The sequence below is a fragment of the Habropoda laboriosa genome, unplaced genomic scaffold (assembly GCF_001263275.1).
Source record: "Habropoda laboriosa isolate 0110345459 unplaced genomic scaffold, ASM126327v1 scaffold99, whole genome shotgun sequence".
NCBI classification, from domain to species: domain Eukaryota; kingdom Metazoa; phylum Arthropoda; class Insecta; order Hymenoptera; family Apidae; genus Habropoda; species Habropoda laboriosa.
In genome coordinates this window covers 206,702-220,900 of record NW_017100239.1, presented here as the reverse complement: position 1 = coordinate 220,900, position 14,199 = coordinate 206,702, and the positions used below count along the sequence as shown (strand labels likewise).

Here is a 14,199-nt window from a genome sequence, read left to right as displayed (position 1 = left end):
TTTACACCATTCTAATATCAAAGTACTTATGTGTAAAGTGATCTAAGTATACAACTAAACTTTCACGTCAAGAGAGTTGACGAAACAAAACTAATAAACGTAGTACGCATCAAACGATTTTCATTGGTTCGTCACAGTGCCCTTGTAACAGGCCGATTGGTCCTCGCCTAATTACATTTTATTTTCTTCGCTAAATGACCACGGGACGTGACAATACATTTTTATTCGTGTTAAAGGAATTAAATATTTGTACTTTTATTTGTACACAGATCGTTTTATTAATTTTAATAATTAAACGATAAAATTTTATCATTCTGTGATAAAAAAGAGCTTGTTTAGCTTCGATTTTCTGTTTACGATGAAAGTTTACAAGGTGTACAGACTGCAAACTCTGTTTTTGGATTAATTCTAGGGTTCCGGCAAGAATCGACGAGACTCAGTGTAAATGTATTGCAACATAAGATTGCAACATATTCTGGTTAAATTTGACATTTCATTGTAATTCCTTTCAATAATTATTTCTTGCAATCTTTTTGTATTCATTAGCTTATATTACTTAGTAGTTACAATCTGCGTTAAACACAGAATGTGTACAAATACAATTAAAACTTGATTGAAACCTAGGGTTTTAAAAATGCTTTATAAAGTTCCGCATGGTCGATATGCTGGGAATACCCGCTGAATAAAAGATGAAAAGCGAGGTGAATAAGTGACGACGTAAATGTGTAGTAAAATTTCTGTTCCAATATAAAAAATCATTTTGCAGTTATTTGTAATTTAAAATAATGGATAAAACCTTGGTAATGCATTCTACATGTTATGAAATATTAGAAGTTTACTTCCTACATGCATAAATTATGATATATATGTGTATGCATAGGTGCCAACGGGGTATACTTATACCTTTTCTGTGATACTACAATGCAAATTTACTTATATTGCCTGTTTCCAGAACTGGTTCGAAAAGTTGGATGATATACTTGCGTGTCCTGTATGTTTGGAAATTCCTACGTCACACATTTTACAATGTCAACGTGGGCATCATATATGTTACTTTTGCTGCACAAAGCTGTCATTGTGTCCATTATGCAAGGCAAATTTTACTGAACTCCGACCTTTAACTTTAGAGAATGTAATTCAGCATCTCAACGATATGAAGGTTTAATGATACAAGCACTTTGTTTTTTTAAATGATGTTTTATATATATCGCGAATTTGAATGATTAGATTTTATCACGGTTGTTGTTGTTACCTGTCAAATTCACATTGGATAACTACATTTCAAATAATCGACGACTCGTCGTTCGAAATAAAACGAATTTCGATTTACTATTATCAGAATATGCAGATGTTTCTAAAGCTTATCACAACTTAATATTGTTTACAAATTTGAGGGTAGTGCTACATGAAACATGTGTGCAATGCTTTACTTAAACGTACCTACATGTTTCTGAATTTCTGCCTCAAAATAAAATTAATATAATTGTCTATTTAATAATTACTCTCAGCTCTGCTTTTTATGTTCAATAGGTATTTCTAGTAAGTAAAGTAGTAGAGATGGAAGTAGATATTTGTAAGTATAGAAAAATAATTGAGAAAGAGTATGAAGATGTTTCTACTCAAACGGATTTTGTAGTATCTAGTTCCTGTACACAAACAGATGAAAACTCATGTACAAGCTTGGTACAGCTGCATGAAAGTATACAAACTGTAAATTCTGCTATTTCATATCCATGCCTAATTGGTTCATGCATACTTCAACTGCCATATGAACTATTGATAAGGCATCTAAGGGAATGTCACAAAGATATCTTTTATGAGGTATTAAAATCATCATATGTCTTGTTTATATTGTAGTTATTTGATTTAGCATTTAGTTGTAAACTGATCGATTTTAGGTTGATAAATGGAGTGTAATATTTTCTGAGAAATGGATTGTAGATACCACAACATTGCCAAGAACTTATGAGTTTGCATTTTTTATATGTAACATGGGCTTGTTTTTCTTTAATGCTATGATTCATGATAATGGAAGACTGGTAGTAAATATACAATATGTAGATAAGGATCCCTTAAAAAAGTTGTTCGAATATGAGCTCGCACTTAAAAATGGAAATTACTACTTACGACGGTTTGCAATGGTAGTATTATTAACGTTAAACCTGACATAAGTATTAAATTAGAATGGATTTATTAAAATTGGCTAATATTTAATGATCATTTTGCCCCTGGAATAGGTAACATCATATAAACAAAGCAAAGAAATGCTTTCTCTATACAGTCTTCACATGCATGAAACAGAAATGTCTGAAATGATAAGGGACAACTCATTTGAATGCATATTAACCATAAAACCGCGTAAATTTTATCGTCGTACTAGAATTTAAGAAACTATTGTACAATTTCCATTGAATTTTAATTCGTATATTTGAAAATAATTAAACGTAACTTTTAATTTCAGTCATAAATCGAACAAAATTATTCTTTATGTTTGTTACATCGAGTTCTTCTTATCTTTACAATGTTATAAATGCTGATCTATACCATTCGTTTTATTTAAATTCAACTTAGAGATTTACCAATGCGACAATTTTCAAAAGTATTTTATGTATCTGTTTAACTATTAGAAAACGTAAATATATATCGTTCGTACATTATATATTCGTGTCTTTCTTTTTTTCCCTCTTCTTTTTCTTGTTTGGTGAAAGCGTTACTTACAAAGAAAAAAATGTACATAATTGTTAGAAAATAAACTGAGACTTTATATCATTCTTGTAAAATGTGTATCGTTAAATTCATACAGATTACACATTGCTGACGTTAATGGCATAATTCATGTACGTTATTTTTATACTACTTATTTACCGATGACGAATCTTTCTGCCATTGAATATCATTCTTTTCAAGCGATCACAATTGTGAACGCTAGGATAGATTTAAGAGAATCATTTTTGAAAAACTCCGTTGCGCAATATTTTCTATCAGAATAACTTTGTTTTCTATCATGCGCGTAACAATTAATGTAAGTAATTAACAGCTATGTGTTTTTATATAGCGTATTTCATAACGCCTTGGACGTATGTATTGTTCGTTTTACATAACGAACATCTAAACGTCTACGAAATCTCTCACTAACTGTTGCTTTATAACAAATTTAACGTTTTCGTCGAACGATCGGTGGAATTTATTGTAGTACGTTTCACTAGATCCCGTTAGTTAGTGTTGAATCCACAAATTGGATACATCTGTTTTCAATATATTTCGACATAATCTATATTGCTTTCCTTCAGGTACCTCCTTCGCGTAATGATTTTTGCTGTTCCAAAAGCCGTTCCAAGGGAGATGGTCCAGGTCCAAACCATAAAGATTGTTGACTAAGCTGAGTCTTTGTTTGATCCTGATTTGACACATTACTACTTTGTGAACTTGATCCCCATGTATTGTTACTGCTAAATAGGGAATAAGTGTTTCCTGTGTTGATCGATTGATTCGATTTTACGTCTACCTGCAATCAATCAAATATTTATAATAATATACATATATGTATGCCTATACTATAATATATAATGCGTACATAAGATTAATTTTTATTTTATAGGGGAATCGGAGCAATACGTACGTCTAATGATCGAGAATTTTCGAAATTACTTCCACTGCCAAAATGTTTAATATGTTGAGAATCTGATGGATAGTTGTTAGAAGTTCTCAATGGAACTTGTGGGATCATACTTCCAGGATTCGAAGAATCCTCCCAATTATGATAGTTTTCCATGACAGATGCATCTTCTCCATGCAATTGCATACCTCCGCTGGTTGAACCCCAGCAAGGTATGGAAAGCTGCGAATGCTGACTATCTTTCCACAAATTGAAATTCGTGGTTTCGTAATTTTGGAAAAGCGGATAATTGTTTGTTGGCTGTGTTTGATTTTTCGGCATGCCCACGTGATTGGGTAACGAAAATTCTAAAACGTCCGAACTTTTATTATACACTGACGATGACAGTTGTTTCTGTGGTATTTGACCAAAGGCATTTTGATTAAAGTCACTTTGGTTGAAATTGAACTGAAAATTCGACGTAGTTGTCGGGTTCAACGAATTACCCGGCACATTGGACACATTTGGCATCATGGACGCAGCTTGGTGAAGTTTCTTCTGATATGTATTCAACGTTGACAAAGTAGAAACATTCGCCATGGTTGAACTAGTTAAGGTAACCTGATTCTGTAATGATATCGCGCTTGGTCTAAGGCCAGTTTTTGCAAGATTTTGTTGTTGCACACCAACCAAGCTATGGCTCTGTTGAATGTTCAAACTATGACTTTGTTGCAAAGCAATATTCCCAGCCTGTTGAGTACCGCCAATATTTTGCGAAGTATTTGGTACAACGTTCTGTTGAGTTGACGGTGAAATCCCAAGGTTTTGATGTAACAATGAATTTGGGGGTAAATTATGAGTTGGTGTTCTCTGATGTATAGACCTATTTTGACTGGGTGCGTGTTGCAAATTTATATTCTGCGGTTGCATCGATTGTTGCGTGGAACTAGTAAAGTGTCCTTGAATCGGATAATTCGATATATTTCCAACATGATTCGTCATATAATTTTTCGTAAATTGCGGGTTTTGTACGTTAAACGTTGGATTTTGATAACAGATAGTTCCTACGCATTGAGATATTCCAGATATTGGCGTTAGAATTCCAGAAGTTTGTTGCTCTTTCGTAGGAAGGTGGTTAATTTGAGGCGACTGTGACACAGGATGTTGTAATTTTGCGGTTTTCATTTGGTTTTGAACAGAAACGATTTGACTTTGTACAGCAGTCGTAGCGAAAGGCATCAACGGTAATCGGTTCTGAACGGTTATCGGTGTATTAGTAGGCGCGTTAGGAACATTGTTCAGTTTCGATATTTCTCCAACAATCGGTACACTTTTGTTCCCGCTGTTCGGTTGTATACTTTTCGTCGGAGACGTCGATGAATTTACTTTACCCTTTTTCTCATTTTCTTCTTCTACGTTTAACGGAGACAGATTTTTAAACGTAACTTGCTTTTGTTCTGTTTCGGCGCGTCGCATTATCGTTTGCATCGCTATGTTTTGCCTTGGCTTTCTGGTTGTGGGTAACGACGCGTTACTTTCGAAACTGTTGCATTCTACCATGGTAGTAGTAGCCGCAACTACTATTGCATCTTTACTTCGTTCTAACGAACCTTGAGGTTTCAAAATGCCTATCCTTTTGTCCAGAGCGTGATCCAATACATCGACATCGGTAGAACCTTTACTACTGGCAGACTCCGAAAGAACTGGACTAGTCGATACAGCAGATTGTCTATCTCTATTTAAACTGAGCTCCTCTAACTCTTTCATCAATTCGTTACTCAGTCCGTTTCCTTCGCTTATAGAACTGAATCTGTTATCACCCTTTTCCTCTCCTGATGTAATAGCAATCAATGCTGCACCGTTGATCCTGTATTGTGCTAAACAATGACCTAAACGAAGTATACGAACGGCGCGTAACTTATTCGAAGCCTCGATGTTATCTTCCAAATCGGTACTCGTAAATTTTAAACACTCGAAACTTTTTTCCAAAGGTAAAAATCCTTGTAGATCACGATCCTCTGGCAGTGGTACTTTAACGTATTGATCATATGTGAAATCGGCCACACAATTCTGCAAAGCGTTCAACAATACGCATAGGCTGGGCCAGATTTGAAGCCTCGACGTAAAGGCTATTTCCTCCAAAACTGTGGGTTTCGTATGAATCCAATCAAGGCACAGTTTTATAGAAGGCAAAGCGAAATATTCGATAATAGAATTTTTGATCGTATAGACAGGTAATAACAGAGCAGCCAGACTTCCAGCTATAAGGTCCAAAATGCAATCACGAGCAATTTTCTCATCGGGCGTTAACTGTTCATTCTTTAATGCTTCAGTGCTACCCACAACAACACTCGTTGTATGTTCCAACGCGTACAAATTAATTACAAACATTTGAACAAGCATCCAAGAGCTAAAACTTTCTGTTGCAACTAAAGCTGTTAATGTTTCAGTTAGTAACTTCGCATACGTAGAAGCGATCTTTAAATCTCCAACATTATGAATAACGCCATGAAGCTTTAAGAAGACTGCTATATATTCTTGAGAAGTTAATTTTGTTTTTCCCTCTATATTTAGCGATGTATCATTTAAAGCAGAAGATAACGTTTTTGCCAAATTCGTTGTGGCAACGGGAAACGGATGTTTTACAGCAACAGACCGTGTATAGTGAAATACAGTTGCCAATTTGTTACCACGAGATGCTTCAAGAAGGGCTAACTGATTATACGGTTGTCCACTGGATGGTGACAACGATACCGCATGCCTGTAGAACAATTCCGCTTGCTTACTCTCATTTCTATAACGAGCGATGTCTCCTAAGTGCACAAGGCAATATTGGCACGCGTAAAAACACGAAGATTTGTGAGGCACTGATAACTTTTCGATAGCCTTCCATGGCGATGTACATCCATAAATGTAACCCTTCCTAGAAATATAGCTTGTATAAAATTTATTGTTATCTAAATTGTACTTAGAACAGAATTGGCAGAAGGTCAGATCTATTCTATGTAATTACCTTCTGAATGGTAAATCTAGGTCAAACGCGGTACAAATTTCCTGTAATAATGTCAAATAGAAACCACTCGCTGCCGCCAAACATGAACTAAGTAAAGCCTGGGATTCTCCACGTTTAGGATTCTTCCTATCCTTTGCTTGAGACTGCAGAGTTGCTATATAGTTTTTAAATCCAAGGTTCCAAAGTTCTTGTTCAACTTTCCTATCCAGAGCATATTCCAGGTCCAATATGAGAACTTGCTGGTATATTTTCTGCAGCTGCTGCTGACAAACCCATGCGTCACTGTCATTTAAAAGATCTCTGCAACGTTGTACTTTATCCTTTAACGGTTCTGCTTTCCTAATAAAAATAATAATCAAATGAATTATTAGCAAACATTGTATAAATATTTTACTTAGATATGGAAAAATAATATTCTTTATTTCTAACTTACTTTAAAGCTTGTACAGCTGCGTTTAGGCCCATATTCTGTGTACCTTGAATCGCAGACACAAAATGTTTTCCCTATGTAAATAAAAAGTTAAATATACATGTACATATGTATACATTATCCTGTTCAATATGTGGAAAATATTAAACTTAATAACATATGAGAAAACATACATATATTTCTATATACACATACACTCATTTGTAAGAACATGTTACAGACTCAATATTTAGCTTACTAATGCACATGTATAACTGACAATACACTGTATCTTGTTCAATAATTTTCTCTGTTTAGTTAGTTTTCTCGCAATATATTAACCTTTTATTATTTATTGCGAAATACGATGGACGAAAAAATGTTGAGCAACACCTTGTATATCAATTAAATATATAAACATGTCAATGAATTCGGACGGTTACACATAATTTTTCACATTATAACTTTCGTTTCGACTTATACGGGAGGAATTGCCGAATACATATATATATACACATACACATATGTGCATACACATATTACATATAGATATGCACACACACGCGCGCGCACGATTGTGTGCGTGTACATATGTATTGAAAGCAACATATAAAACCTTAAAGTTTCGACAAAATAAAGCATCAAGAAACGTAAAAATTAATACCATTTATTTAATACACGAAAGTCGATGTATGTATGTTACGAGTGAAAAGTTAGGTTAACTATGACAATACATAAAGAACGAAAAAAGTCATAAACAATGGTATTAATTTTCAATTTTGAAATTAAAAGTTGTACAAATTTAAAATGTATTATAAAACGCTTTAAAAATAAAGAAAGGACTTACTTTCACATATTTATGTCAAACCTAAATTGCACCGCATTACTGATATGTGCTTCGCGTTAATGAAAAACTGCACTGCCCTCGCGTTAAACATTTCTGTTACTTAAAATGAGAAGCATTAAAATTCTCGCAAATGCACACAAAAACGGTAAAAATGTATTATTGAACTATGTACGTACGAGCAGACCGTTAATACGAAACTTAAACGTTACAGAAAAATTTTTAATATCGGTATGCCATGTTCTACGGAGCTATGAAATAAAGGATTTCGCGGTTATGCTATTCGAAATGTCAGGTTAGAAAGGTATTGCCAGTTGTATGAAGTAAATCTACGTACATCACTATTGAAAATGTTGGCATTCACCTCTATTAAAATTTTCATGCGTCTTCAACGAAATCATGACGGAACAAATAAGCACCGATTGCTTTCATTAGTATGTAAAGCTTTTACGTTATCTACAATATATTTCACGATGTTCGATAAGTCGGTATCGCTTGATTTTGTTAAATGCATATAGAAATTACTAATGTGTACTATACTAACGATAATATAACTATATGCAAATGTCACATTTATTAATAATTACAAAACAATATTTATTAAATATTCCTTTCCCCAATGTCTGATAAATACTTATTCATTATTTCATTATAGAGTCGTACCATTTCTCTCGATGAACGACAACAGAAAGAAATGGAAATGAAACGAAAGGAAATAATGGCACGCGGTCTTCCGAAACAGAAACCTTTGAAAGGTGTTAAGCAAATTGTTGTTGTGGCATCTGGGAAAGGTGGAGTAGGTAAATCTACGACTGCTGTAAATTTATCGTCCGCTTTAAAAATTGTTGAACCAAAAAAGTCCGTTGGTTTACTCGATGCTGATGTATTCGGTCCATCTATACCGTTAATGATGAATATTCGACAGTCCCCCATAGTTAATGATGCAAATCTCATAGAACCTCTTATAAATTATGGTGTAAAGTGGTGAGAACACAAATTTCGCACATTTTGTTTATACTTCTATCATCATCCTATCTTAAGTCGTAGAATTCTTTTTTCATATACAGCATGTCTATGGGCTTTTTAACAGATGACAAGTCTCCTATAATTTGGAGAGGGTTAATGGTAATGAGTGCAATTGATAAATTGTTACGTCAAGTAGCATGGGATCCGTTGGATTATCTTGTTGTAGATACTCCACCTGGAACAGGAGACACGCATCTTTCAATTATACAAAACCTTCCAGTCACTGGTGCATTATTGGTAACTACTCCTCAAAAAGCAGCTTTAGAAGTAACTAGAAGAGGTGCTAATATGTTTAAACGTTTAAACATTCCAATTATTGGAATTGTGGAAAATATGAGCAATGTTGTATGCCCAAAGTGTAAGAATAAAATAATTCTTTACAATGGTGGAACACAAATGATTGCTGAAGAACTTGGTATTCAATTTATGAGAATAGTACAACTAGTGCAATTGCAAAGCATAGTAATAACATAGTACAATTAGTACAACTTGTTTTCTTCTAGGTGTGCAAATTATACAAACTATTCCATTGTCAGAAAACATTGTTGAAAGTTGTGATACTGGTAAACCAATTGTGCTATCTACACCAGAAAGCATTCATGCTGATGCATATAAAAATTTAGCAGAGCGTGTAATTTTGTTTTTAGCTAACCAACCATTAAACAAAGAATGATATCTTTAGCTATTTTTTTCAATTACAATCTTTTGTTTATTGAACATTTATTTCAAAATAACGTCTCCTATTCAAATATTGTATTATTTAAACCAATCATATGAAGATTTACAAAGTGCTGAAAAAATCATACAAAATATTTTTAAACTCTTCGCCTATTTTCATATCTTATCCCCTCTTTTAATACTTCCATAAACTCTGAAGGTAAACGGCTGAAACTTACTTTATGGGTGACTCGTTACGGATACTGTACATCGTACGTAGTTTTAATTTTTAATGTTAAACATTTTGAGAATATTGTTTTATATCCGTTAAAAGAAAAACATGAATATAATTTAGACATATTAAGCAGAATTTGTGACTTCTGAATTACATCATAAATACATGTATTTAAGTGTTGCTTGATAATTTAACGTGTTATTTTTACGACAGATATATCTGTTCTAGGAATTACGGTATTTCTATCAATGATATTGGGAATTAGACAATTTGCAACGTTTTCGGCATCATTGAGAAAGTATTTATGTAAGCAACACGTAATAGAAACGTTTCTAATATCATATATTTCGTATTTATTTGCGATTGATCGTGTTCTTACTTGTATTATTTTATACATTTAGCTTCCGAAATGAATGATAAAAATCCCACTAGCATTCATTCTGACACAAACGCCGAGATTTATGATATTCCAATGAACATACTTATTCGGCCTATTCTTCCAATTGTCGATGAAGAAAAGGTTCAAAGTTTAATAGATACATTGTGCAATCCTCAGACAGAGTCGTCTGTACCACCGATAGATGTTTTGTGGATTAAAGGAAACGAAGGTAATAACAATAATTATTATTCTCCTGTTTTTTCTATTATATTTAAATTGTTTTCCCCAATTTTATACAATATAATTGTATATTTCTTCATTTAAGGTGGCGATTATTATTACTCTTTCGGTGGATGTCATCGATACATAGCACATCAGAGAATTGGAAAGCCATTTATCAAAGCCAAATTAGTACGATCTACTATAACGGATTTAAAATCTTATCTTGGCGGTTCTACGCCAAACTTAAAATGACCGTATTTATACGTAGTTATTAATTTGATGCGGTTGCTCGTAAAAAAATATGGTAGTTTATTTGTTAACAGGTTTATATTGTATTAGCTTTTAGTGTATCGAAATTCACTTTAAAATTAATCTTTATTTTAAATCCCTATTGTTTTGTTTAGGCGGTACGTACATATATGTAAAATTCGAGAATTTATACTATAATTATACATCGGCGATAGTCTGTCGACTGTTGGGATGCAGTGTTTCCAGCGATTGTATCCCAGTTTGTATAGGCCTTAACAATACAATACACCACTTATTATCGTCAGTTTCTTAGAATATAAGACGTACTCAGGGTTAAGTTTGTCATACGCCATGATTTATTTATGTGACAATATTATTCATTTATTTGTACAAAGGTTGTATAAATTATAATTTCAGAGAATAATTCAACTTTAAGAGTGTTAAATTATCGTATGTTAAATCAATCTTTGAAATTATATTAAATTGTATAAAATGCACATGTATATATATATATGTAAATACATATATATAAATGCTATTGATACCACGTATGTATATGTGAACAATGTGTGCACGTCGTTACTAGTATTGTGCCGTTGCACGTCACGAGAAAACAAACTTTTCTTAAATAATGCTACAATTTTTTTATTTTTGTTTTTTTTGTGACGTTGGACTTTTTATTCGGGATTCTGATTTCCTCGAATCCTTTAACACTTCAGTTTTTACTTCTTCTAAGTCAAATTCTGAAATAAATTTCTGTTTCAGTATATAAGCGGTCGTCTTATTATAATTTCTACTATTTTTGTCAGCATATGTATCTTTTGAATTTTTTTTTTGGAAAATCTTATGACTAGTTTCTTTAATAAAGTATGGTTTATAATTCTTAGTTATATCCGCTGCTACTGCGTCTGACACGTCATTTGCCGTTTGAGTTTGATGCGTATGACTTTTAGATCCGTTGTTACTTTTTAAATGATTAGGTATAACGGATTGTTGTAAGTGCAACAATTGTGTATTGGTAACTTCACAATCAATTTGCATCATAGTTATATGATTTGCGGGCGTTGAAAATGTTTCTATGAAAATAATAGAGATACTTTTATGTAGTACGATCTTTTCCTCTCTTATATCGAAAATGGATTAAACATAACATTCTTACCATTCATAGGAAGAGCAGGAAGCACCAATGACATTCTTGGTCTACCTGTACTGTTTTTACTTGAAGCTGGCAAAAGTAAATGTTCTCCACTGAACCAAACTACATAGAAGGTATCATCCCTTCTTCCTAGAGCTTCGAACAAAGAAGCATGTTCCTTTACTATTGGAGAAAAAACTTCCACTGCGTTTGATATCGGTGGGCCCGTTGTTTTTCGAAGTATTTCAGATTTGTTTCTTTCTGATAGGTTACGTTTATGTTTAGGTCTCTTTTGCATTGCTCGAGGCGATGATAAAAGTTCTCCTATAAGTTTCGCGTCCAATTTTCCTTTCTTCAATGTAGCCCAATCATCTTGGTCGGATTTTCCACCGATCCATCGTCTCAATTCATAATCTAAACGAATTGATTCACTTTGATTGATGTGCATTGGACACATCAGCTGAGGTATTGACACATTTTTACGGAAACCATCTTCGTCTTCCTCCTGAATTTGATCTTTAGGCGTCCAGAGTAGAGTTCTTCCATGTCTAGTATACTGTGCATTAATAGGAATATCAGTAGGTAACTTATCGAATCGATTACCTTGCGAAAGCATATCCCTGCAAGGAAAGAATTTTCACTTTGTTATTTTTCATTGTAATCTTTATTATACTAAATTTTGGATTTGTCTGTCTGTGATAAAACAGCAGTTTATTATAAACTTACTTAAAACCATTGACATTTAAAGACACCATAAAAACCATTCCCAAAAGAATAGCAACATTCTTTTTATTTAAATTAAGATTTACACTTCTAAATTTAGTACTAGCATTCGTATCCGGTAATGCTGAAAGTCTCTGTTTTAAGTTTATATTTTCCTAATATAGACAGAATTTTATCATAATCAGAATCAATAAGAAATACATTAGACCAATATATATTTAATTATTCTACAGTTTTTTACCATTTTTAATTGTTTATTTTCTTGCTGCAACTCATAAATTTGTTTTTCCAACGAAGATACATATTCTTTTTTCTTTTTTCGCGACAGACAAGCCGATTCTCTATTTTTTATCATTCTTTGTTGCCTCTTTAACGCTTTTATCTCGCAATCTTGTCGTCCCACAAAATTAACATCCTGGGCCTCATTTTTTACAACAATTGGAGAATAATTTGAATTCTCCGTTTTAATCACTATTGGTCTACACCTAGGTGAATTGTTTTTGACAACTATGGAGGTACATCCAGCTGTTTCATTGTTAAGAACTACTGGGGTATCAATCATGTTTACTGCTTGATCTTTTCCAGGTGTATATGTGTTAGGAATATTATTTATTATTTTTACATGATTTTCTTGTGGTATTTGAATTGTATTTGTTTCTGTTTTTATTTGTACTGATGGAAACTGTACAGACGACTGAACTTTATTATTCCCATTAGTTGACACTACATGTGCCATCAAAGGATACGATGTATAATTTTGCTTAACTTTTTGAGTGAGTGCAATAAAATTCTGAGTGTTCAAAAATATAGCATTCTGCGACTGTTCTGGGAAATATGATGTATATAAAGACATAGTATGCAGTTTACAAGTAAATATTATAAAATTAATTAAAACGCATTACATATTGCCTTACCATCAGAGACCAGGTGTACATTATTTTTTGGTTGAACTCGAACCCGTTTAGCAGAATTTGCTTTAGAAAGAATAAATTTTGTTTGCTTTGCATCTTGAGATTTAAGAGGCATAAGTTTTACTTGCTTTCCAATAGCTGTATTTAAAATTGGTTCTGGAGATATAGGTGGAGAAAGATTTTGTGGAGGTGAAATAGGTGGTGTTTCCAGTGTTGCCTATAAGAAATCAATATACCTTAATATACAAAGTATACAGATGTAAAATTTACTGCCACTGACTTTGAAAGCATCATAGCCACACCTTAAATTCGCACAGTGAAGTAGTAGAATTTGTTTCAATTTGTGGGTCTAATCTATTAGATTCAGAATAACTTGATGCTGGAGACAGAGGCAATTGAATATAAGGACTTACAGGTTCCAATTTAATTTCCATCTTTATATCATTAACCAAATCCAAATCTATAAGTAAAATTAATATAATATTTTTCAAAATTTTACAGTTTTAAGTATCAACAGATTAACAAAGAACAAAGTGTGAAATACCTGAATTTTGTTGTACATTTATATCTAATTCTTTGAAATTATTTGAAGGTTCCCCTATAGATATATCTTTTATTGTTTCGTTATCAATACCATCGTCTGTTTTTGAAGGTATTTCATTCTCTAAGAGAAGAGGAATACCTAATTCAGAACTTAAAGTTTGAAATAAATCATCTGGAAGAAGGGAGCAATCACTGTCTGTAAAAATGTTCACATCTTAATTAACATCACAGTGTTTAAATATATTTAATCTTTTTAAA

At 32.9% G+C, this 14,199-nt stretch overlaps 4 protein-coding genes across 4 annotated transcripts in view; 2 read left to right on the top strand and 2 right to left on the bottom strand.

The window, feature by feature from the left end:
• Positions 1–701: 701 nt before the first annotated feature.
• Positions 702–2,387, top strand: LOC108571706 (putative E3 ubiquitin-protein ligase SINA-like 6). The gene is made up of 5 exons (XM_017933818.1): positions 702–800; positions 953–1,132; positions 1,531–1,821; positions 1,899–2,141; positions 2,238–2,387. Exons 1-5 carry the CDS (start codon positions 786–788, stop codon positions 2,385–2,387), a joined length of 879 nt encoding a protein of 292 aa, XP_017789307.1. The 5' UTR covers positions 702–785.
• A 581-nt stretch (positions 2,388–2,968) lies between these two features.
• On the bottom strand, positions 2,969–7,943 carry LOC108571750 (protein SMG7-like). The gene is made up of 5 exons (XM_017933863.1): positions 7,865–7,943; positions 7,042–7,112; positions 6,609–6,947; positions 3,620–6,518; positions 2,969–3,505 (listed from the first exon to the last, which is right to left on the bottom strand). The coding sequence occupies exons 2-5, from the start codon at positions 7,071–7,073 to the stop codon at positions 3,287–3,289; spliced, it is 3,489 nt and encodes a 1,162-aa protein (XP_017789352.1). The 5' UTR covers positions 7,074–7,112; positions 7,865–7,943; the 3' UTR covers positions 2,969–3,286.
• Positions 7,944–7,979: 36 nt separating this feature from the next.
• On the top strand, positions 7,980–10,806 carry LOC108571751 (iron-sulfur protein NUBPL). The gene is made up of 8 exons (XM_017933864.1): positions 7,980–8,009; positions 8,076–8,295; positions 8,517–8,845; positions 8,929–9,302; positions 9,391–9,552; positions 10,181–10,387; positions 10,484–10,684; positions 10,785–10,806. The coding sequence occupies exons 2-7, from the start codon at positions 8,212–8,214 to the stop codon at positions 10,630–10,632; spliced, it is 1,305 nt and encodes a 434-aa protein (XP_017789353.1). The 5' UTR covers positions 7,980–8,009; positions 8,076–8,211; the 3' UTR covers positions 10,633–10,684; positions 10,785–10,806.
• Positions 10,807–11,225: 419 nt separating this feature from the next.
• The window catches only part of LOC108571807 (cyclic AMP-dependent transcription factor ATF-6 alpha), a 3,320-nt gene continuing 346 nt past the window's right edge, over positions 11,226–14,199 (bottom strand). Inside the window, exons 2-8 of the mRNA XM_017933949.1 lie at positions 13,943–14,137; positions 13,701–13,858; positions 13,402–13,615; positions 12,729–13,312; positions 12,491–12,642; positions 11,789–12,384; positions 11,226–11,705 (exon numbers count right to left, since the gene is read on the bottom strand). Coding sequence (XP_017789438.1) covers positions 11,275–11,705; positions 11,789–12,384; positions 12,491–12,642; positions 12,729–13,312; positions 13,402–13,615; positions 13,701–13,858; positions 13,943–14,137 — 2,330 coding nt within the window. The 3' untranslated portion in view covers positions 11,226–11,274. The remainder of the gene's footprint in view (positions 11,706–11,788; positions 12,385–12,490; positions 12,643–12,728; positions 13,313–13,401; positions 13,616–13,700; positions 13,859–13,942; positions 14,138–14,199) is intronic.